The sequence below is a fragment of the Salvelinus namaycush genome, unplaced genomic scaffold, assembly GCF_016432855.1.
Source record: "Salvelinus namaycush isolate Seneca unplaced genomic scaffold, SaNama_1.0 Scaffold78, whole genome shotgun sequence".
Classification (NCBI taxonomy): domain Eukaryota; kingdom Metazoa; phylum Chordata; class Actinopteri; order Salmoniformes; family Salmonidae; genus Salvelinus; species Salvelinus namaycush.
The window spans coordinates 362,041-387,119 of NW_024061508.1; the positions used below are offsets into that span (position 1 = coordinate 362,041).

At 44.3% G+C, this 25,079-nt stretch overlaps 2 protein-coding genes across 2 annotated transcripts in view; both read left to right on the forward strand.

Annotated features, from left to right (window-relative positions):
- Window positions 1-5,107: 5,107 nt before the first annotated feature.
- On the forward strand, window positions 5,108-14,379 carry LOC120042785 (coilin-like). The gene is made up of 7 exons (XM_038987592.1): window positions 5,108-5,425; window positions 5,765-7,130; window positions 7,353-7,442; window positions 9,934-9,981; window positions 12,109-12,178; window positions 12,531-12,619; window positions 13,407-14,379. The coding sequence occupies exons 1-7, from the start codon at window positions 5,175-5,177 to the stop codon at window positions 13,464-13,466; spliced, it is 1,974 nt and encodes a 657-aa protein (XP_038843520.1). The 5' UTR covers window positions 5,108-5,174; the 3' UTR covers window positions 13,467-14,379.
- Window positions 14,380-15,019: 640 nt separating this feature from the next.
- rab11fip4a (RAB11 family interacting protein 4 (class II) a) overlaps window positions 15,020-25,079 on the forward strand; it is a 90,604-nt gene continuing 80,544 nt past the window's right edge. The window contains exon 1 of the mRNA XM_038987593.1: window positions 15,020-15,178. Coding sequence (XP_038843521.1) covers window positions 15,020-15,178 — 159 coding nt within the window. The remainder of the gene's footprint in view (window positions 15,179-25,079) is intronic.

Genomic DNA, 25,079 nt, shown 5'->3' on the forward strand with positions numbered 1-25,079 from the left:
GTTGAAAAAGGACAATGTCGGAGTTTAATTCAATAAGAGAAAGGCTGCGAAATGGAGAGTTGAAAATAAAGAGAAGGGAGGGACAGAAAATTAATGTTTTGTAAAGATTTGTTGAAGTGGTAAAAGACGATGATAGCAGTGCCGGATGTGTCATGTGTGCTGATTGTGAGGCGCTATACTAATTCAACAGTCACAAGCCGGGACTTCAAATAGGCCTATGGCACGTCAAGGGAACTTTTCAAATGGTTTAAATGGAACCTGAAATCTGGACACTGACTGTGGGTCTATAACCTCTCACATAGCCTTAACATTAACTTCTGCTGAATTAAGCATTTTGTCAGTAAAATTCTACACCACATGTAGGTGAAAAATAATAATTTGGAAACAGGAGTGGAGATATTATTTATTAATCTCGGCATCTTGAGAGAATCCGAATGCGCAGTTAGATACCATCTGTAGAGGTGCTATCTTTGTCAGCATCATAAAAGCTGATAGTATTTCAACCAGATAAAATATGCATCCAAGCCGAACAGAAAGAACAGAAACATGTTGGGTCGTTTTCACAGCTTTATATTTCATTATGAGGTAAAAACGTCTGAATGCGTCCCAAAACGTGATTAATTGATTTAGATTATAGTGAAATTGTGAAAATATATGTTTGTCCTGGCTACTTACCTCTTGAGTAGATTCCTCAATGAGGTAGCAGTCGTGTTTTTGGTGATCTGACAAACAACACATACAGTGCATTCGGGAAGTATTCAGACCCCTTTACCTTTTCCAAATGTTGTTATGTTACAGCCGTATTCTAAAATGTATTAAATAAAACATTTTCCTCATCAATCTCCACATAATACCCCATAACGTCAAAGCGAAAACAGTTTTTTAGAAATTTTAGCAAATGTATTAAAAAAAAACAACAGAAATACTTTATTTACATAAGTATTCAGACCCTTTGCTATGAGACTCGACATTTAGCTCAGGTGCATCCTGTTTCCATTGAACATCCTTGAGATGTTTCTACAACTTGTTTGGAGTCCACCTGTGGTAAATTCAATTAATCGGACATGATTTGGAAAGGCACACACCAGTCTATATAAGATCCCACAGTTGGCATTGCATGTCAGAGCAAAAACTAAGCAATGAGGTAGAAGGAATTGTCCTTAGAGTTCCAAGATAGGATTTTGTCGAGGCACAGATCTGGAGAAGGGTACCAAACAATGTCTGCAGCATTGAAGGTCCCCAAGAACACAGTGGCCCCCATCATTCTTAAATGGAAGAAGTTTGGAACCACCAAGACTCTTCCTAGAGCTGGCCGACCTGCCAAACTGAGCAATCGGGGGAGAAGGGCCTTGGTCAGGGAGGTGATCTAGAACCCCATGATCAAACCCTAGAGCAGGAACTGGGATGAGTTGACATCTCGTTCCTTCAAGTCAAGACTCAAGACTGCTCTCTCCAAGTTCACATGATCTGTGGGTTTGATTGATTGACTGGCAGGTAGGTATTGATTGATTTTGATTCTCTCATTTGACCTGCAGAAATGTAAAGCCACAGCGAATACAATTTAAGTGAACCATCTCTCTCTCTCTCTCTCCTCTTTATTTCCCTCTCTCCTCTGTTGTTCTGAACCCAGCCCCAAAGCAGCCCTGACTCCTGAATGTTCCTCCAGAGACCGACGGGTTGCTGTACCTGAACAAGACCGGGTCTCGGGATGGCTGGTCAACATGGCCAAACCCCTGGAAAACCTTCACTTCAGAGTGTGGGAGAAGATGAAGGATATTCTGACCTATAGTGAGTATCAATGTGTGATTATACTGTGCAATATGTAGGTTTACAATTTCAATGAAATAAAGGAAACTACTGTATCAGAATCAAAGGTTGTACTTCAGAATGTCTCTTTCTCCTCCGCTCCTGTGGTTCTGGACCTCAACACTGCCCAATCAGATTGTGTCGTGTCTGATGACTTGACAAGTGTGGAAAATTCCTGAAAACATTGTGGAACCTCAGAGTTCTGACAGCAGAAATAGGTTTCTTCCCATCAGCTGCGTCCTGGGCTCAGAGGCATATCACTCAGTGGAACACTGTTGGGACGTGAACGTTGGGAACAACGGACACTGGAGGCTGGGTGTGGGCCGAAGGAGCCGAGAGAGGGCCCCAAACTTCACCTAGTCAAACTGCAGTCTGTTGCACAAGGATGGGATCTACAGAGTCATCTCTTCTGTAGTACAGGGTACTGGTCAAAAAGATGGTTCACTAAAGTGCAGGAGACAGACCTCGGAGGATCAGGGTGGTTGTGGACATGGACAGAGGATGTGTGGAATTCTATGAACCCCCATCCACAATATATCAGTATACGGACTTCGTTACAACTTTGTTAACAAGAGAGTTTTTCCATTTGTTGTCCATGGACAGTCTCCTTTGAGTATCGTACCAGTCAAACCCACGGTCTCAGTACCACCAGTAAACTACTGATTGCTGTGGCTGACAGTATGTCACCGTCAGAGGGTTCACATGTAGCTGCCGTGGGGTTTATTCACTAGAAACCCAACAGAACCAAACAGAAGAATACGGAACGGGTGGGACTTACCTGAATTTGTCCAATAGAAACTCTTGTTTTCATTGCTAAATGTTTTGCTCAGTGTATACTAATCAATACACTCCTGTCTGAACAACGGGAGTGTGGTGCAAGGGTTGTCCAAAAACGTATTAGATTACTTTGGAATGTTGTTGATGCTCAGTTCATGTTAGCAATCAACTAAATATAACTTGAAGCAATCCTACATCTTTACAGACTAGGTTGTTTCTTTATGTAGCTCTGATATATATACAATGTTACGTTGAAGCAATAAGGCCCGAGGGGCTGTGGTATATGGCCAATATACCACGGCTAAGGGCTGTTCTTTCGCGCAACGCAGCGCTGAGTGCCTGGACACAGACCTTAGCCGTGGGATATTGGCCATATACCACAAACCCCTGAGGTGCCTTATTGCTATTATAAACTGGTTACTAAAGTAATTAGAGCAGTAAAAACATGTTTTGTCATACCCATGGTATACAGTCTGATATACCTTGGCTGTCAGCCAATCAGCATTCAGGGCTGGAACCACCCAGTTTATAATTGTTGGTAGATTTTAAGGAGGAATTTTTAGTTGACCAAAATTGCTTCTAATTTGTTGTCTACTCTGTTTAAATCAGTTGTAAGGCTGTTTGTTAATAAAACATGTCTTGATACATCTTCTGTGAAGGTTTCCATGTCTTATGTATATCAGTGTTTCCTAACCAGCGGTACTAGAACCCCCGGGGGGTAATTGGCCCCCTGGGGGTACTTGAGGGGGTACTTGAGAAGACTGAGGCCATAGGCTTACTAGTAATGGGCATGAGGGGGTACTCTGGGCAGAGCAAAATGTACTTGGTGGTATAGTAACCAAAAGGTTGGGAACCACTGCTGTACATCATGAAAATGCTTGGTCGAAAATACTGCCACTTTAACCTCTCTTGATGTTTACAACTACTACTACCAAAGATTGAGTATACTCTGCCGTCGCCTATTGGCAGGAAAGGGAATCGCATATTTAAGCCGTGTGAAACATTCGGCTACTCAGTGCTTCCAGTCAGAGCGTTTGTTTTGAAATGGGGAAGTCAAGTTTTGTAACAATCCAATAGGAGGAAGGAAAACAGCAACTTCATATTACAGTTGGTCGAATAACCAGATTTTTTTCAAATATATAAGAATGCAACTAGCTAGCTAAGCAACTAGTTAGTTAGGTAGCGGTCGAAATTTAAGCAATTGTTTCCTGGAGGAAAATGGGGGAGGGTCATGCTTTTTCAATTTCAGTCAGGGGGAGGGTTTAGTATTTTTTTTGTATTTAGTCCAGGGGAGGGTCATGTAATTTGTAATCGATTTATATGTCAATATTTGTCAGCATTTTGGAATAGCCGAATTCAAACGTACATGTGTAACTTTGGTGTACAACCCTGCTCTCTCTCTTGTTCTCCTTCTCCTGGGCTCTTAGTTTTCCATTGGCTTTTCGATCAGACCCTCTCTGTGATTGGTGTATCAGAACGTGGGCATGTAGAGTATCTGGTGAATCAAATGGTGCGTGTAGTGATGACGTAGGGAGCTAGCGCACAATATGAACAACGGTAGAAATGCTGCATTCAAAACACCTGGGAACTCAGAAATCTCAGACTTCGGTGCATTCAAGACAACTCGGGAAAGCGAGCACCGACTGGGGAAAATAGTTTTGAAAGGTCATCCAACTCCGAATTCAAAGTCGGAAACTCAGGCATCTTGCTAGAGTTCTGACTTTCCGACCTGAAGATCACTGACATTATTTGTCCTCTTTTGTGTGTGTTGAGTTCCCAGTTGTCTTGAAAGCGCCAAAAACTCTGGTTTATCACAACAAGCATGGCGTTGCACAATTATGGAAGGACCACAGCTCGTGAAACATGTATCTTCACTACAATTTATAGGTTTCTTTGCGGTCTCTGTCCGCTGAAGAGAGTCTAGAAAAGTTTAATAACATTTTGGAGTTGAATGGAGATGTGGAAAATGTGAAGGGATTTTTCCCTCAATGTGGAAAAACGTGAAGGGATAAAATCAGGTGTTGGAGGAGTTGCTACTGAGTTTTTCAAGCGATATGTTTATCCTAGGCTGCCTGTCATTACATCTGATTTTGTTTTTTATTAAAAGCATTAGTCTTACATTCTATAGTCAACTTACACACAACACTGACATGCACTACCCCACCAGCTATGTGTGACGTTATAAATGTATATAGATCTGTCCTTAATGAGAATGTTTTGTTGACCAAAATGTTGCCTACTACTAGGTTCTGCTAATCAATTGTTAGGCTATTTGTTAATAAAACATGCATTGATCTTCTGTTAAGGGTTTTACGTTTTTGAAAAAGACTGCCTCTTTATCGGACTTGTTTTTTAAAAATGTTTTCAACTACCGCTACCAAATATTTTAGAGTATACTTGACTTTGTGGCTGTGTTATCTAGTGGGAACCGGCTAGTGCTTCCGGTATGAGGGAGAGTTTAATGAAATATTTAGCTGGCTAATTCCCTTCCGTACCAACAGGTGGCAGTAACTGAACGAGTCAACTCTTCAAAAGACAGGCAACTAGTTTCTAAACGGCGTGTGAGATAGATTTCCCTCCACATAGCAACAATGGCAGCCTCCAATACCAATGTGATACGGGTGCGATTGTATTTTGATTACCCGCCGCCCTCGGTATCCGACTGTCGCATGTGCTGGGTGCTCGTCGATCTGAACAAATGCCGGGTGGTAGCAGACATAGCCAGCGTAATCAGGGAAAAGTTCGACTTCAGTCGCAGGAGCATTTTGAGTCTGTTCATTGAAGACTGCTACCTGCCGCACACAGAGAGCATCTACGTAGTCCGAGACAACGACAGCATCAGGTGCGTCACACACACACACCCGCCTAGCCAGACATGTTTTTATCCAGTCTGATTCACGCTTAGCTCTAGACCTGCGCTAGCGCCTTGGACTAGAGCTAATGGCGCTGTAACTTTAATTAGGATTTCAGTCAGTGATCTAACCCACGTGGTTGGTTCATTCTATTTATTTGGGTTGGTTATACAGCCTAGCTAGCTAGCTACACGGGCTAGCAACAAAACAATAGAGGGATTACACTCCAAGCCTGGTCTTAGCCTAGGCCAATATGTTTTCACACACACCACCCCTAGTACTTTGAGAATATCTACCGTTCCAACCCTCCGTGTTGTGTTGATTGACAGAGTGAAGGTGGACACCCTAACCCGTTCGAATGGAAGTCAGTCGAACACATCTGTTGTGAACGCCAAGAAGAAGAGGAGGAGAGATGCCGAGGAGGAGGAGGAGGAGGCCACACAGAACCGAGTGAGTGAAGAGTGGAAGAAAAAGAAGAAGAGAAAGAAAGAGGGTCAGGAGGCCGATTCCAACCAGGCTGCGGTTGAAGAGAGGAGGAAAGAAGACAAGAAGAAACAGAAGAAGAATGATAAGAAGGTGGCGACCAAAACCACTGCCTCGTCCACAGGACCCCCCCCCACCTCGTCTACAGGACCCCCTCCCACCTCGTCCACAGGACCCTCTCCCACCGTAGTCAAAGCGGACAAAAACACCAAGAAGGCTCCGGCGGCCACAGCAGTATCTGTTAACGGTAAAGCCACAGCAAAGACCCCGACTGGGGAAGCGGACGACTCTTCTGATCCCAGTGAAAGCAGTAGTGAGGAGGAGGCCCCCAGTAAAACCCTCATGCAGAAACTACCCCCCAAATCCCACTCTGCTAGCTCTACACCCCCTGTCACATCTAAAGCCCCCCCTGTAGTTAAACCCCCAGCCCCCAATAAGAAACCACGCCCACCTCCCTCGTCATCCGATTCGGACTCCTCAGACTCATCGGGTGACGATGCATCTAGCAAAGCCACCACAGGCAAACTTCCCGTTAAAAACCAAACTCCTCTATCCAAGCCTGCTGCCACTCCTACCACCATACCCACAGGCTCCGGAGCTGGTCCTAGGGACAAAACCACCCCCCCCAAGCCCAGACCCAGCCTCCCTTCCTCAGGTCCCAGGACCTCTGTATCCCCTGGCCAGAGAGCTAATGCTCCAGGGCCAGGCTCTACCCCAGCAGTGCAAAAGGCCCACAGGAGGCCTGAGAGCCCAGGCTCTAGTAGTAGTAGCAGTGAGGAGGAGATCCGGCTGGTTATCAAACAACCGGGGATGGGGGTGGGGATGGGGATAGTCCCTGCTATGGCAGCAGAACCCACCTGGAGAGGCCGAGGCAGGGGAAGCCCTAGGGATGTGGAGAGAGGTGGGGGTAGAGGGGATGGAGGTTGGGGTGGTGGAGGTAGGGGGATTAGAGGGGAGTGGGACAGGGGTCCTCGTGGTGGGGGTAGAGGTGGGGAGTGGGACAGGGGTCCTCGTGGTGGGGGTAGAGGTGGGGAGTGGGACAGGGGTCCTCGTGGTGGGGGTAGAGGAGGGAGAGGGGAAGATAGCGGGGCAGGGGGAGGAGATAATGCAGGGTTTTATTTCAACTATGAAGGTGGACAGCGACAGCAGACTCATCAGCAGCCCCCGTCCTACCAGAACGACTCCCTGATTAACAGCTCTGTGGTGTTCCAGGTAAGTTAACTGACTGCTACACGGTATCCCAGGGTTGGTCAAGTCATTTAGATTGCTTTTTTAAAATCTCATTGAAAAGCACAGAACTGGAATTGGAATTTCAGTTTACTTCCTGAATTGAAATGGATTTGACACCAACCCTGTGGCATTCTGTAACCTACTTCTATTGCTGCTGCAACAAAGATGTGAGGTATGACATTTATAGGTGTGTGTGTGTTGTAGAACCAATCAGAGAGTGTCCCCAAGAGGGACTACAGTGAGATGCCCCTCCTAGCTGCTCCCCCTCAGGACGGACAGAAGATCGCCTTCAAGGTAACCCACCGCTTATAGACCTTCCAGGTAACCCACCATTTATAGACCTTCCAGGTAACCCACCGCTTATAGACCTTTGAGGTAACCCACCGCTTATAGACCTTCCAGGTAACCCACCGCTTATAGACCTTCCAGGTAACCCACCGCTTATAGACCTTCCAGGTAACCCACCGCTTATAGACCTTCCAGGTAACCCACCGCTTATAGACCTTCCAGGTAACCCACCGCTTATAGACTGACCTTCCAGGTAACCCACCTCTTATAGACCTTCCAGGTAACCCACCGCTTATAGACCTTCCAGGTAACCCACCTCTTATAGACCTTCCAGGTAACCCACCGCTTATAGACTGACCTTCCAGGTAACCCACCTCTTATAGACCTTCCAGGTAACCCACCTCTTATAGACCTGCTGGTGTAACAGTTCCGTACTCACCACTCAGCTCAGTCTGATACACTGGGTTCAAATAGAAGCAATGCGTTTACCTTCACTCATTTCATGTGTCTTTATTTAGCCAGGCTGGTCCACTCAGTAACACGTGCCACTGTTTCCCAGTGGTTCAAATGGAAGGACCTTTGTGTACTAGTAGAAAGAAGACCATAGTTAGTGTATAGAATCACTCCATTCAGACACTGGAGTTTTTCCTGCTTAGGTCATGTGGTCAGGAAACTCCTAGCTGTATGAATTCAGTAGAGTCTCAATGGACGAAGAGGGAAAGAGTTAAAGATGCTGCTGGTGTACAGTGGCAAGAGAAAGTATGTGAACCCTTTGGAATGACCTGTATTTCTGCATTCATTCATCATCACATTTTATCTGATCTTCATCTAAGTCACAACAATAGACAGTCTGCTTAACCTATAATTGTGTCTTATTAGTTTTTCATGTCTTTTATTGAACCCACTGTGTAAACATGCACAGTACAGGGTTGAAAAAGTATGTGAAGCCTTGGATTTAATAACTGGTTGACCCTCCTTTGGCAGCAATAACCTCAACCAAACGTTTTCTGTAGTTGTGTATCATACCTGCACAACGGTCAGGAGGAATTTTGGACCATTCCTCTTTACGAAACTGCTTCAGTTCAGCAATGTTCTTGGGATGTCTGGTGTGAACTGCTCTCTTGAGGTCATGCCACAGCATCTCAATCTGGTTGAGGTCAGGACTCTGACTGGGCCGCTCCAGAAGGCGTATTTTCTTCTGTTGAAGCCATTCTGTTGTCGATTTACTTCTGTGTTTTGGGTCGTTGTTCTGTTTCATCACCCAACTTCTGTTGAGCTTCAATTGGTGGACAGATAGCCTAACATTCTCCTGCAAAATGTCTTGATAAATTGGGAATGCATTTTTCTGCCGATGATAGCAAGCTGTCCAGACCCTGAGGCAGCAAAGCAGCTCCAAACCATGATGCTCCCTCCACCATACTTTACAGTTGGGATGAGGTTTTGATGTTGGTGTGCTGTGCCTTTTTTCTCCACACATAGTGTTGTCTGTTCTTTCCTTCCAAACAACTCAACTGTAGTTTCATCTGTCCACAGAATATTTTGCCAGAAGCGCTGTGGAACATCCAGGTGCACTTTTGCGAACTTCAGATGTGCAGCAATGTTTTTTTTGGACAGCAGTGGATTCTTCCGTGGTGTCCTCCCATAAACACCGTTCTTGTTTAGTGTTTTATGTATCATAGACTCGTCAACAGAGATGTTAGCATGTTCCAGAGATTTATGTAAGTCTTTAGCTGACACTCTAGGATTCTTCATAACCTCATTGAGCATTCTGCACTGTGCTCTTTCAGTCATCTTTGCAGGACGGCCAGTCCTAGGGAGAGTAGCAACAGTGCTGAACTTTGTCCATTTATAGACTATTTGTCTTACCGTGGACTGATGAACATCAAGGCTTTTAGAGATACTTTTGTAACCCTTTCCAGCTTTATGCAGGTCAACAATTCTTAATCTGGGGTCTTCTGAGATCTATTTTGTTCGAGGCATGGTTCACATCAGGCAATGCTTCTTGTGAATAGCAAACTCAAATTGTGTGTTTTTTTAAAGGGCAAGTCAGCTCTAACCAACATCTCCAATCTGGTCTCATTGATTGGACTCCAGGTTAGCTGACTCCTGACTCCAATTAGCTTTTGGAGAGGTCATTAGCCTAGGGGTTCACATACTTTTTCCAACCTACATTGTGAATGTTTAAATGATGTATTCAATATAGACAAGAAAACACACATTATTGTAATTATTATTTTAAGCAGACTGTTTGTCTATTGTTGTGAAGATCAGATCAAATTTTATGACCAATTTATGCAGAAATCCAGGTCATTCCAAAAGGTTCATACGTTTTCTTGTCACTGAAAGTCTCCCAATTTTCCATGTGAATAAAACCTCTAATTAAAATAGAACAGTGAGAGATGACTGTAGAGTTGTGTGTTGCTAAGGTGCTACACGACCTCCATGTAACTCATTATCACTCTGTCGTGTGTGTGTGTGTGTGTGTGTGTGTTCACAGCTGCTGGAGCTGACAGAGAACTACACGCCAGAGGTGTCTGAGTATAAAGTAAGTAAAAATAGTTGAAAGACTCACTGTTTTCTCTCTCCTCTGTGTCTGGTATAACTTGAGGAGAAAGAGCTGTCTGAACACGGTTAGGAACTGTTTCCTCTCCTCAGTGTCTGGTATAACTTGAGGAGAAAGAGCTGTCTGAACACGGTTAGGAACTGTTTCCTCAGTGTCTGGTATAACTTGAGGAGAAAGAGCTGTCTGAACACAGTTAGGAACTGTTTCCTCTCCTCGGTGTCTGGTATAACTTGAGGAGAAAGAGCTGTTGAACACGGTTAGGAACTGTTTCCTCTCCTCAGTGTCTGGTATAACTAGAGGAGAAAGAGCTGTTGAACACGGTTAGGAACTGTTTCCTCTCCTCAGTGTCTGGTATAACTTGAGGAGAAAGAGCTGTCTGAACACAGTTAGGAACTGTTTCCTCCCCTCAGTGTCTGGTATAACTTGAGGAGAAAGAGCTGTCTGAACACGGTTAGGAACTGTTTCCTCTCCTCAGTGTCTGGTATAACTTGAGGAGAAAGAGCTGTCTGAACACAGTTAGGAACTGTTTCCTCCCCTCAGTGTCTGGTATAACTTGAGGAGAAAGAGCTGTCTGAACACAGTTAGGAACTGTTTCCTCTCCTCAGTGTCTGGTATAACTTGAGGAGAAAGAGCTGTCTGAACACAGTTAGGAACTGTTTCCTCTCCTCAGTGTCTGGTATAACTTGAGGAGAAAGAGCTGTCTGAACACGGTTAGGAACTGTTTCCTCTCCTCGGTGTCTGGTATAACTTGAGGAGAAAGAGCTGTCTGAACACGGTTAGGAACTGTTTCCTCCCCTCAGTGTCTGGTATAACTTGAGGAGAAAGAGCTGTCTGAACACGGTTAGGAACTGTTTCCTCAGTGTCTGGTATAACTTGAGGAGAAAGAGCTGTCTGAACACGGTTAGGAACTGTTTCCTCTCCTCAGTGTCTGGTATAACTTGAGGAGAAAGAGCTGTCTGAACACGGTTAGGAACTGTTTCCTCAGTGTCTGGTATAACTTGAGGAGAAAGAGCTGTCTGAACACAGTTAGGAACTGTTTCCTCTCCTCAGTGTCTGGTATAACTTGAGGAGAAAGAGCTGTTGAACACGGTTAGGAACTGTTTCCTCTCCTCAGTGTCTGGTATAACTAGAGGAGAAAGAGCTGTCTGAACACGGTTAGGAACTGTTTCCTCTCCTCGGTGTCTGGTATAACTTGAGGAGAAAGAGCTGTTGAACACGGTTAGGAACTGTTTCCTCTCCTCGGTGTCTGGTATAACTTGAGGAGAAAGAGCTGTCTGAACACGGTTAGGAACTGTTTCCTCTCCTCAGTGTCTGGTATAACTTGAGGAGAAAGAGCTGTCTGAACACGGTTAGGAACTGTTTCCTCTCCTCGGTGTCTGGTATAACTTGAGGAGAAAGAGCTGTCTGAACACGGTTAGGAACTGTTTCCTCCCCTCAGTGTCTGGTATAACTTGAGGAGAAAGAGCTGTCTGAACACGGTTAGGAACTGTTTCCTCAGTGTCTGGTATAACTTGAGGAGAAAGAGCTGTCTGAACACAGTTAGGAACTGTTTCCTCTCCTCGGTGTCTGGTATAACTTGAGGAGAAAGAGCTGTCTGAACACAGTTAGGAACTGTTTCCTCTCCTCAGTGTCTGGTATAACTTGAGGAGAAAGAGCTGTCTGAACACGGTTAGGAACTGTTTCCTGTCTCCTCAGTGTCTGGTATAACTTGAGGAGAAAGAGCTGTCTGAACACGGTTAGGAACTGTTTCCTCTCCTCAGTGTCTGGTATAACTAGAGGAGAAAGAGCTGTCTGAACACAGTTAGGAACTGTTTCCTCTCCTCAGTGTCTGGTATAACTTGAGGAGAAAGAGCTGTCTGAACACAGTTAGGAACTGTTTCCTCTCCTCAGTGTCTGGTATAACTTGAGGAGAAAGAGCTGTCTGAACACGGTTAGGAACTGTTTCCTCTAACAGTATGTGGACAGCACTTTTTTTTCTCAAGTTATGCTCTGAACTCGGACTAAATACATGTGGTAAGAAATGTTTATATGCTGCGTATTAAAAAAATTATAAGCTGTTTCGTTTGGGTAATGTTCTTTCTCACTGTGTGTGTCTCCCTGTTTTATCAGGAGGGGAAAATCATTCATTTTGACCACAGCACCAAACAGATTGAGCTAGAACTGCTCTCTGCTCATCAAGGTAAGGCCAAACAGATGGCTGCTCTCTGCTTATCAAGGTAGGATGAAGATCCATCACTTAACAGTTGAAATGAATGGGGGGGGGGGAAATGAAGGAAATAACTGTTGAATGGCGATTCTCCACCCTTCTCCCAAAGTGTGCACTGGCACAACTTCCTGTCATTGGATTGGTGTGATGATTGGCTGGAGTGAGCTTCCATTGTTAAATCCACGATGAGAAGTGTTCCAGTGCACTCTGGGAGAACGGTGGAGAATCGGGACTCGGGCGATGTTTCCCTCAGCCATCTGAAGGCACATGGCACTACCGGACCTTACCAAGATAGGCCACCCTAACATGTGTGTCTGCCCCTCAGCCCCGGTGGAGCCGGGGAAGTTTGACCTGGTCTATCAGAACGCTGATGGGTCAGAGAGTGTGGAGTACGCCGTGTCCCGGGGCTCCAGGGTAAGACATAAATACTGTTACTGTACAGCGTTATTCCAGAGACCCTGTCTACATGCAGTAATCCTGCAGTACAATTGAACTGCAGCACATTCGTCGTCATTTAGACTTCATTTCTACAATAGTGTATTATCAGATTGTATGTCAGGGTCAGGGTCTGGTGTATCACTCTGGGGGGGGTAGCATAGTGTATTATCAGATTGTAGGTCAGGGTCTGGTGTAACACTCTGATTGTATGTCAGGGTCAGGGTCTGGTGTAACACTCTGATTGTATGTCAGGGTCAGGGTCTGGTGTAACACTCTGATTGTATGTCTGGGTCTGGTGTAACACTCTGTCAGGGTCTGGGTCTGGTGTAACACTCTGTCAGGGTCAGGGTCTGGCGTAACACTCTGGGGGGGTAGCTTAACCTTTGAATGTTGTTCTGGTTCCATTGACCACCCTCTCTTCACTAAGCAGGCCTCTTCTCACTCTGTACTGTCTGTGTGACACTGTTTGGATGAGCTAACCCCCCTCTCTATTGTCCCTGACTGCATTTTAACCCCATCACCCACATGTTGAGGGGGAAGCTGTTCATTGTCCAATGAATGTCCCTTATAATCGTTTAGTTGAAAGAGAAAACCGTTGTGATACTTTAAACCCGGCATAATGGGGGTTAAATATTCCAATTAAACCGCTGTATGTGCAGAATTCGGAATGTTGTGGTTTTCCGGTTACCACGGGGATGTGTTTGTGTTGTCACTCCCATAGAATTGAATAGAATCCTTTTTCAGTGTCTTTCTCTCTCTGCAGGTGACTGAACGTTGGGACTCACTGCTGGAACCCAGGCTAGTTGTTGGGAATTTGAGCTGAGGAACAAGATGGACGTTCTTGGTCGACTTGGCCCAGGCATTTCTAAAACACTGGCCCCCCCCCCCCCCCCTTGAGTTCCCCAGTATTGGCCAAATTATAATAATTTGGCACACAACCCTAATTTAGACTGGGTTAAAGATGGACCAGCCCAAATCTGGAATTTTCCGGATCTGCCCCATGGCCAGTCCGTTTCTGGTTGGGAGGATGGACTGGGGCTTGTTCTGACACCCCCATAGACGGTTTACCCTGGACCCAGATGAAGCTGGAGATGTTCCATTGACTATGATTTTGTTTAGTTCAGGAGTAGAGCCTTAATCTGGGTCTGGGAAACCAGCCTTACTGTCAACATGTGGTTGACTCTACAGTCTCTCTGATGAAGAGCTGTATACGGGTAGATATTTTACCTTACCAAACCCCTTATCCCAGCCTTACCCCTTTTTATATTACCCTGCTCCTCCCTACACTGGGGGTTTCAGCCTTAGGGCAGGCTTTTGTTCCAGCCCAACACAACAACAAAAATCTGGTCAATTCCACTTCAAGTCAACTAATTCAGGATAACATTTTTTTATGAAGATTTGTTCAATTCAATAGTTTTGAGTTTCAGTTTATTTCCTCAGTAAACAAGAGTTAAAATGAAATTGACCAGAACCTTGGATTCAGCGACTCAAAGTCTGGATTAAAGCTATTGATTAGTTTTAGTTCTGGGTGTGATGAGCACCATTTTAATGACCCACTCAAACCTTCTAATGTTGTATTGTGGAAGAGAGGGTACAGGGTAGGTTGCGTAAGTACCGTCAAATATGTTATTTAACCTTTGGTCTTGACTAGACACATTGATATAACTGTGAATGTCCCATCTTTACTTTTTTTTTTAATTTTTTTTTTTTACTTGTTTGTAAGATAATAAAGTTTGATATCCTATGATTGGATATGTGGGGTTTCTTAAACAATGCTATAGTTTCAGTAGTTATTAAGAAGAGCATCCTCCCCCGAGATGTCAGGACAATTTAATGGAATGTAAGTAGCTATTCAGGGTAACCATGGAGCTGGGGCTTGTACAAGGAAAATACATACTTTGGCGATTGGGAAAACGTTTGTCATATTTAGTTCTGTTTTTACTTTTAAATATCACCATTTATTTCACATTGATTTACAGTAATGATTAACTTCCAATTGTCTATTCAATAGTCCTATGGTTGGAAAACAATCAACGAGCTAGATGGTGTCACAATAACATCAAATTGTATCTTTCTCAATATCATAAATTAAAAACACCTGACACTGTAAAAACACGCTCATGGGCAGATGTTTACGTAAGTAAAATTTTTTCCCCTTTACGATCGTGAATCGTAGCAATTTATCGTCTCTACCCACCGCGCGGCCGTCAGTGGTCCTTCCCATTCCGTAACGGGATGCTGCTGATGTCACAGCACCAACCGAGCCAGTCAGCAACGGCACCAGCGGAGAACAGCAACCGGAATGATGGCGACTACAGAACGAATTCAAACAAAGTCCGTTCAATAACGACATTATCTGACCAACCGAACTCTAAGATGGAAGGAAACGTCTTCCCCGATCAAGAACAGCTTCTCGGGTTCCTGAAAAAGCTCAAGGAGGTATTCGACGTGTGTGATGAGGATGCTGATGGTTACATTCGGGTCGAACATTTTGTGGATTTGGGGCTCCAGTTCGGGCAGGGTGACAGAGATGAGGTAAGTCTCCATCTGTCGGTTGACGACATCCACGGTTGCTTATGATGATGATGATGAATGAGAATTTAGAGGAGATTTGATCGAATAAAGCTCCTGTCTGTGCAAATGTTTTGAAATATGATAACATTATTAGGCCGTATGCGTGTACGTTAGTTTATTACAAATGTATTAATCGCCAACGTTGATATGACACTGAGACAAACAGGTTGCCAGCCAGAACCGAATGTGATCTCGAGGTGACCGTTGGATTTATTTTCTGATGGATTATACGATTTGGTGTAATATCAAACCTGTCTGATAGGATCATTGAGTTGACATGGTCTAAATAGAACGATACATTCTCATTGACGTCAACACATCTGTACGCGCGCCAACCACAGGTAGGCGTGTTCGTCCAGGATATTCAGACATCGATAGGTCTATCATAATGGGTATGGTGAGTCAGACCTAATGGGGGGATATATATATATATATATATATATATATATATATATATATATAACGATTGTACCGGAGGTCGTGGGGTTACATTTGCCAGGTTGACATTAGGCTTCTTTATCAATGCACTCATTCATTTCACATGAATCATTATCACTTCTCTGTAATGAATTAGAAATAAAACAATTATTATAGATTTGGAAAACTATTGGTGTCTGCTGTTTCGCTTGTCACTACAGTTTTTCCAATACACCTTTATAAAATTGTGAAGCTTACATTCAACCAACCGACATCAATACAAAAACATTGAAATGCCATATTTTAGTATCATGTGGAAGCTTATTTAACCCTGTTACAATATCCTTATAACAGACAGGCAGGGTAGGTAGGCAGACAGACATGCATACAGACAGGCAGGGCAGGAAGACAAGCAGGCAGACTGACAGGCATACAGACAGACAGGCAGGGCAGGAAGAGGGGCAGGGAAGGTAGGCAGACACAGGTAGGGCAGGAAGACAAGCAGGGAAGGTAGGCAGACAGACAGGCAGGAAGACAGGCAGGGAAGGTAGGCAGACAGACAGGCAGGGCAGGAAGACAGGCAGGCAGACTGACCGGCATATAGACAGGCAGGGCAGGAACACAGGCAGGGAAGGTAGACAGACAGGCAGGGCAGGAAGACAGGCAGGGAAGGTAGGCAGACAGACAGGCAGGGCAGGAACACAGGCAGACTGACAGGCAGACTGACAGCCAGACTGACAGGCATACAGACAGGCAGGAAGACAGGCAGGCAGGGCAGGAAGACAGGAAGCTGAGGTGCAGCCTAGTAAACGACCTGTCTCTGTCTCAGCAGGATATCACTAAATTACAGTTCCCTGCTTTTCTGATAAATGCTCTGTGTATCTTTCCTTCCTGAGACAAGATATCTATTTATCTACACTGAGTGTACAAAACATTAAGAACACCTGCTCTTTCCATTACATAGACTGACCAGGTGAATCCAGGTGAAATCTATGATCCCTTATTGATGACACTTGTTAAATCCACTTCAAATCAGAAAAAAGGGTTCTACAGCTGTCCCCAAAAGATAACCCTTTTTGTTCCAGGTAGAAAGGGTTCTACCTGCAACCAAAAAGGGTTCTTCAAAGGGTTCTCCTATGGGTACAGTTGAAGAACCCTTTAAGGTTCTAGATTTTTCTTTTTATCCTGAGAGTGTAGATGAAGGGGAGGAGACAGGTTAAATATAGATGTTTAAGCCTTGAGGCAATTGGGTATGGATTGTGTCTGTGTACCATTCAGAAAGTGAATGGCAAGACAAAATATTTAAGTGCCTTTGAACCGGGTGTGGTAGTAGGTGCCAGGCGCACCGATTTGTGTCAAGAACTGCAACGCTGCTGTGTTCTTCACGCTCAACAGTTTCCTGTGTGTATCAAGAATGGTCCACCACCCAAAGGACATCCAGACAACTGGACACCGCTGTCCCTCGAGAACAGCCTGAATCGTTCGGGGCATGGATTCTACAAGGTGTCGGAAATGTTTGTTTCTCAATTGGTATCAAGGGACCTAACGTGTGCCAGGAAAACATTACCCACACCTTTACACCACCACCACCAGCCTGTACTGTTGACACCAGGCACCATTACACCACCACCACCAGCCTGTACTGTTGACACCAGGCACCATTACACCACCACCACCAGCCTGTACTGTTGACACCAGGCACCATTACACCACCGCCACCAGCCTGTACCAGGCAGGATGGAAAGGGAAAGGGGGATACCTAGTCAGTTGTAAAGGGAAAGGGGGGATACCTAGTCAGTTGTAAAGGGAAAGGGGGGATACCTAGTCAGTTGTAAAGGGAAAGGGGGGATACCTAGTCAGTTGTAAAGGGAAAGGGGGGATACCTAGTCAGTTGTAAAGGGAAAGGGGGATACCTAGTCAGTTGCACAACTGAATACATTCAACTGAAATGTCCATGAACTCATGCTGCTTACGCCAAATCCTGAACCGGGATTTGTTGGACCAGGCAATGTTTTCCCACTCCTCAAATGTTTTGGTGATCGCGTGCCCGCTGGAGCCGCTTCTTCCTGTTTGTAGCTGATAGGAGGGGAACCCGGGGTGGTCGTCTGCTGCAACAGCCCATCCATGACAAAGATCGACAAGATGTGCATTCTGAGATGCCGTTCTGCACACCACTGTTGTACTGCTCTGTTATTTGTCTGTTTGTGGCCCTCCTGTCAGCTTGCACCATTCTTTCCGTTCTCCTTCGTCTTCTCTCATCAACGAGCTGTTTTCTCCCACAGGTCTGCTGCTGACTGGATGTTTTGTGTTGGTAGTTCCATTCTGGATAAACCCTAGACACTGTTGTGTGTGAAAAGCCCAGGAGGGCAGATGTTTCTGAGATACTGAGTCGCTTAGGTCACTGGTTTTGCCCATTCTAACTTTCAATAGAACAGTAACTGAATGCCTTGATGTCTGCCTGCTTCATACAGCACGGCCACGTCTGTCTGTCTGTCTGTCTGTCTGTCTGTCTGTCTGTCTGTCTGTCTGTCTGTCTGTCTGTCTGCCTGCTTCATACAGCACGGCCACGTCTGTCTGTCTGTCTGTCTGTCTGTCTGTCTGTCTGTCTGTCTGTCTGTCTGTCTGTCTGTCTGTCTGTCTGTCTGTCTGTCTGTCTGCCTGCTTCATACAGCACGGCCACGTCTGTCTGTCTGTCTGTCTGTCTGTCTGTCTGTCTGTCTGTCTGTCTGTCTGTCTGCCTGCTTCATACAGCACGGCCACGTCTGTCTGTCTGTCTGTCTGTCTGTCTGTCTGTCTGTCTGTCTGCCTGCTTCATACAGCACGGCCACGTCTGTCTGTCTGTCTGTCTGTCTGTCTGTCTGTCTGTCTGTCTGTCTGTCTGTCTGTCTGTCTGCCTGCTTCATACAGCACGGCCACGTCTGTCTGTCTGTCTGTCTGTCTGTCTGTCTGTCTGTCTGTCTGTCTGTCTGTCTGTCTGCCTGCTTCATACAGCACGGCCACGTCTGTCTGTCTGTCTGTCTGTCTGTCTGTCTGTCTGTCTGTCTGCCTGCTTCATACAGCACGGCCACGTCTGTCTGTCTGTCTGTCTGTCTGTCTGTCTGTCTGTCTGTCTGCCTGCTTCATACAGCACGGCCACGTCTGTCTGTCTGTCTGTCTGTCTGTCTGTCTGTCTGTCTGTCTGTCTGTCTGCCTGCTTTATACAGCACGGCCACGTCTGTCTGTCTGTCTGTCTGTCTGTCTGTCTGTCTGTCTGTCTGTCTGTCTGTCTGTCTGTCTGTCTGCCTGCTTCATACAGCACGGCCACGTCTGTCTGTCTGTCTGTCTGTCTGTCTGTCTGTCTGTCTGTCTGTCTGTCTGTCTGTCTGTCTGCCTGCTTCATACAGCACGGCCACGTCTGTCTGTCTGTCTGTCTGTCTGTCTGTCTGTCTGTCTGTCTGTCTGTCTGTCTGTCTGTCTGCCTGCTTCATACAGCACGGCCACGTCTGTCTGTCTGTCTGTCTGTCTGTCTGTCTGTCTGTCTGTCTGCCTGCTTTATACAGCACGGCCACGGCCACGGGACTCACTGTCTGTAGGAGCAATCCATTTTCATGAACGGGGTGGTGTACCTAATAAACTGTCTGGTGTATGTAAATCTGTCTCTCCCTCGCTCTTTGTGTCTGTCTGCCTGTAACTATCTATATGTCTGACTGTGTCTCTGTCTGTCTACTGAAACTCACATACAGTAAATCTCAGATGTAATCCAATCTCCAGGTTATGATGGCTCCAGCTGTGAGGCTAATGGGTTTGTGTAGTCTTGATGCTAACGAGGAACATTTAACGCAGGGTAAACACACATCCAATGTTTTTCTTGTGTTTTTCACATTTCCGTCCCAGATGCCAAGATGAGTAGGCCTAACATTTCTCTGTGTAGAGGGCCTGTGTGTGATGTCTACTTTCCAGATTCCACTAGTATGGAGTGTAGTCGGATGTACACAGGATCTGTCAAATAGATGTTGTATTCCCAATATACCCTACAGAGGCAGCTCAGTGTATCAACACAGTAATACACCCTAGAGAGGCAGCTCAGTGCATCAACACAGTAATATACCCTACAGAGGCAGCTCAGTGTATCAACACAGTAATATACCCTACAGAGGCAGCTCAGTGTATCAACACAGTAATATACCCTACAGAGGCAGCTCAGTGTATCAACACGGTAATATACCCTACAGAGGCAGCTCAGTGCATCAACACAGTAATATACCCTACAGAGGCAGCTCAGTAATATACCCTACAGCGGCAGCTCAGTGCATCAACACAGTAATATACCCTACAGAGGCAGCTCAGTGCATCAACACAGTAATATACCCTACAGAGGCAGCTCAGTAATATACCCTACAGAGGCAGCTCAGTGTATCAACACAGTAATATACCCTACAGAGGCAGCTCAGTGCATCAACACAGTAATATACCCTAGAGAGGCAGCTCAGTGCATCAACAGTAATATACCCTACAGAGGCAGCTCAGTGCATCAACACAGTAATATACCCTACAGAGGCAGCTCAGTGCATCAACACAGTAATATACCCTACAGAGGCAGCTCAGTGCATCAACACAGTAATATACCCTAGAGGCAGCTCAGTGTATCAACACAGTAATATACCCTACAGAGGCAGCTCAGTGTATCAACACAGTAATATACCCTAGAGAGGCAGCTCAGTGTATCAACACAGTAATATACCCTACAGAGGCAGCTCAGTGTATCAACACAGTAATATACCCTAGAGAGGCAGCTCAGTGCATCAACACAGTAATATACCCTACAGAGGCAGCTCAGTGCATCAACAGTAATATACCCTACAGAGGCAGCTCAGTGTATCAACACAACTCAACACAGTAATATACCCATAGTAATTAGTGTCCTTCATGCCAATGAAGTGAAATTCCTCCTGGGAAATTACATTCTTTATAGCTTTCAAATGGGAGATTTGAATGGTTGTATGTGATGGCCATCTTGGTATTTCTGTTGGTACTTAGGTCTTGAATAATGGTTGTTAATAGCATCCTGTTTACCAGTGAACAGGTTGTGTTAGTGGTTGTTATTTGTGGTTAGTGGTTGTTATTTGTGGTTAGTGGTTGTTATTTGTGGTTAGTGGTTGTTATTTGTTACGTACGCCTCTTGGAAGAGGGAACACAACACCCTGCTATAACTCAACGTGGAGTGAAAGAGGTATGGGACTGTAGGTGCGAGTAAGGATGACAAAAGGCAGAGAATTTACCGTTTACTGGGAATTTATTGCTTCCTTCACACGGTAAATGTGGAAAAACGGCTGAACAGAACCAAAGAAAGTAAATGTCAAAGCCCCCTCTCCTACCTACCCACTACTTACCTGGCTACCCACCCACTACTTACCTACCTACCCACCCACCCACTACTTACCTGCCTACCCACCCACCCACTACTTAACTGCCTACCCACCCACCCACTACTTAACTGCCTACCCACCCACCCACTACTTACCTGCCTACCCACCCACTACTTACCTGCCTACCCACCCACTACTTACCTGCCTACCCACCCACCCACTACTTACCTGCCTACCCACCCACTACTTACCTGCCTACCCACCCACTACTTACCTGCCTACCCACCCACTACTTACCTGCCTACCCACCCACTACTTACCTACCCACCCACCCACTACTTACCTGCCTACCCACCCACTACTTACCTACCCACCCACCCACTACTTACCTGCCTACCCACCCACCCACTACTTACCTGCCTACCCACCCACTACTTACCTGCCTGCCTACCCACTACTTACCTAACTAGCACCACCTGGTGCGCTAACCAAAATACAGGGGCCTCTTGCCTAAGCACTCCCTAGGCACCTTCCCCTTCCCCCCTGGGAACAAAAACTGAATACAAACACCAATAATAAAAATTTAAAAAAGCATCCTATTGACACACAGGACATACTAATAATCTCTCTCAGCAACAACCAACACAGGACATACTAATAATCTCTCTCTCAGCAACAACCAACACAGGACATACTAATAATCAATCTCTCAGCAACAACCAACACAGGACATACTAATAATCTCTCTCTCAGCAACAACCAACACAGGACATAGTAATAATCTCTCTCTCAGCAACAACCAACACAGGACATACTAATAATCTCTCAGCAACAACCAACACAGGACATACTAATAATCTCTCAGCAACAACCAACACAGGACATACTAATAATCTCTCTCAGCAACAACCAACACAGGACATACTAATAATCTCTCTCTCAGCAACAACCAACACAGGACATAGTAATAATCTCTGAGCAACAACCAACACAGGACATAGTAATAATCTCTCTCTCAGTAACAACCAACACAGGACATAGTAATAATCTCTCTCTCAGCAACAACCAACACAGGACATACTAATAATCTCTCTCTCAGCAACAACCAACACAGGACATACTAATAATCTCTCTCAGCAACAACCAACACAGGACATACTAATAATCTCTCTCTCAGCAACAACCAACACAGGACATACTAATAATCTCTCTCTCAGCAACAACCAACACAGGACATACTAATAATCTCTCTCTCAGCAACAACCAACACAGGACATACTAATAATCAATCTCTCAGCAACAACCAACACAGGACATACTAATAATCTCTCTCTCAGCAACAACCAACACAGGACATACTAATAATCTCTCAGCAACAACCAACACAGGACATACTAATAATCTCTCAGCAACAACCAACACAGGACATACTAATAATCTCTCAGCAACAACCAACACAGGACATACTAATAATCTCTCAGCAACAACCAACACAGGACATACTAATAATCTCTCTCATAACAAAGGAACACTGGCTTTTCTAGCTGGAGAAGGAGTCTGTAATGGGATACAGCTGTATCCTCTGACGAGAGGGCGGGGTCAGCTTTAATTAGCAATGTCGTCGACCAATCAGCTGCTTGGGGGAATCCAGGAAGCCATTTCCTAAAATACAAACCCATACATACAAACGCACAACACAGAAACTGGGGAACGTAACATGGTTGTTAGTGGTTGTTATTTGTGGTTATGTTACCATTTGGGACTCAGACACACCCAGTCCCTGTTAGTGTTTGTACCAAGCTAATGTAGTTTCATTCTATCTGTTTGCTTTTCATTGATACAATTGTAATTTGTTACAAACATATCACAGCTGCCTAAATTGCTGATTGTTGCTTTAGTGGACCTTCTGTTAATGGACGGTTGAGCTTTGGTGAAATGTTGAAACTAAGTGAGTGTAATTCTTCACAGCCTCTAAGGCCTGAGACTCTCTGGTTGATTTAGATTGTTTATTGATGATGTTGATGTAGGTGTAGATGTTTTCATTAATAAAACACAACACCAGCTATCTAGAGCATGACTAAGACAACAACAGGACAATAACGTGACAACAATCCTTGTTTATCTCTGCTCTCTCTCTCTCTCTCTGCTCTCTCAATTAAATTTAATTAAATTCAAAGGGCTGTATTGGCATGGGAAACATATGTTCACATAGACAATAAACAATTAACAAAAGGGAAATTAACATAGGAAATAAACAATCAAAAAGTAACAGTAAATAATACTCACAAAAGTTTTTAAAGAATATACACATTCCAAATGTTGTGGTATTTCACCCAGTAGATATGGGAGTTTATCAAAATTTGATTTGTTTTAATATTCTTTGTGTAATCTGAGGGAAATATGTGTCTCTAATATGGTCATACATTTGGCAGGAGGTTAGGAAGTGCAGCTCAGTTTCCACCTCATTGTGTGGGCAGTGTACATAGCCTGTATTCTCTTGAGAGCCAAGTCTGCCTACGGCGGCCTTTCTCAATAGCAAGGCTATGCTCACTGAGTCTGTACATAGTCAAAGCTTTCCTTAATTTTGGGTCAGTCACAGTGGTCAGGTATTCTGCTCTCTGTTTAGGGCCAAATAGCATTCTAGTTTGCTCAGTTGTTTTGTTAATTCTTTCCAATGTGTCAAGTAATTATCTTTTTGTTTTCTCATGATTTGGTTGGGTCTAGTTGTGTTGCTGTCCTGGGTAGAGGTTGACTGATTAGGATTTTTCAACGCCGATACCGATTATTGGAGGACCAAAAAAAGCCGATACCGATTAATCGGACGATTTTTATTTATATATATATATATATTTGTAATAATGACAATTACAACAATACTGAATGAACACTTTTATTTTAACTTAATATAATACATCAATAAAATCAATTTAGACTCAAATGAATAATGAAACATGTTCAATTTGGTTTAAATAATGCAAAAACAAAGTGTTGGAGAAGAAAGTAAAAGTGCAATATGTGCCATGTAAGAAAGCTAACGTTTAAGTTCCTTGCTCAGAACATGAGAACATATAAAAGCTGGTGGTGCCTTTTAACATGAGTCTTCAATATTCCCAGTTAAGAGGTTTTAGGTTGTAGTTATTATAGGAATTATCTGACTATTTCTCTCTATACCATTTGTATTTCATATACCTTTGACTATTGGATGTTCTAATAGGTACTTTAGTATTGCCAGCCTAATCTCGGGAGTTGATAGGCTTGAAGTTATAAACAGCGGAATGCTTGAAATATTGCGAAGAGCTGCTGGCAAACGCAGGAAAGTGCTGTTTGAATGAATGCTTACGAGCCTGCTGCTGCCTACCACCGCTCAGTCAGACTGCTCTATCAAATATCAAATCATAGACTTAATTATAACATAATAACACACAGAAATACCAGCCTTAGGTCATTAATATGTTCAAATCCGGAAACTATCATTTTGAAAACTAAACGTTTATTCTTTCAGTGAAATACGGAACCGTTCCGTATTTTATCTAACGGGTGGCATCCCCCTAAGTCTAAATATTGTTGTTACATTGCACAACCTTCGATGTTATGTCATAATTATGTACAATTCTGGCAAATTAATTACGGTCTTTGTTAAGAAGAAATGGTCTTCACACAGTTCGCAGTGTGTAGTTAAAAGAAATTCATGTTAGCAGGCAATATTAACTAAATATGCAGGTTTAAAAATATATACTTGTGCATTGATTTTAAGAAAGGCGTTGATGTTTATGGTGAGGTACACATTGGTGCAACGACAGTGCTTTTTTCGCGAATGCGCTTGTTAAATCACTCGTTTGGCGAAGTAGGCTGTGATTCGATGATAAATTAACAGGCACCGCATCGTTTATATGCAACGCAGGACAAGTTAGATAAACTAGTGATATCATCAACCATGTGGAGTTAACTAGTGATTACGTTAAGATTGATTGTTTTTATAAGATAAGTTTAATGCTAGCTAGCAACTTACCTTGGCTCCTTGATGCACTCGCGTAACAGGTAGTCAGCCTGCCACGCAGTCTCCTCGTGGAGTGTAATGTAATCGGCCATAATCGGTGTCC

Coding starts and splice junctions, on each gene's coding strand:
- LOC120042785 (XM_038987592.1), top strand. CDS start 5,175: ATGGCAGCCTCCAATACCAATGTGATACGGGTGCGATTGTATTTTGAT. Junction 12,179..12,530: donor ACTGCTCTCTGCTCATCAAG/GTAAGGCCAAAC, acceptor TCTGCCCCTCAG/CCCCGGTGGAGCCGGGGAAG. Junction 12,620..13,406: donor CCGTGTCCCGGGGCTCCAGG/GTAAGACATAAA, acceptor CTCTCTCTGCAG/GTGACTGAACGTTGGGACTC.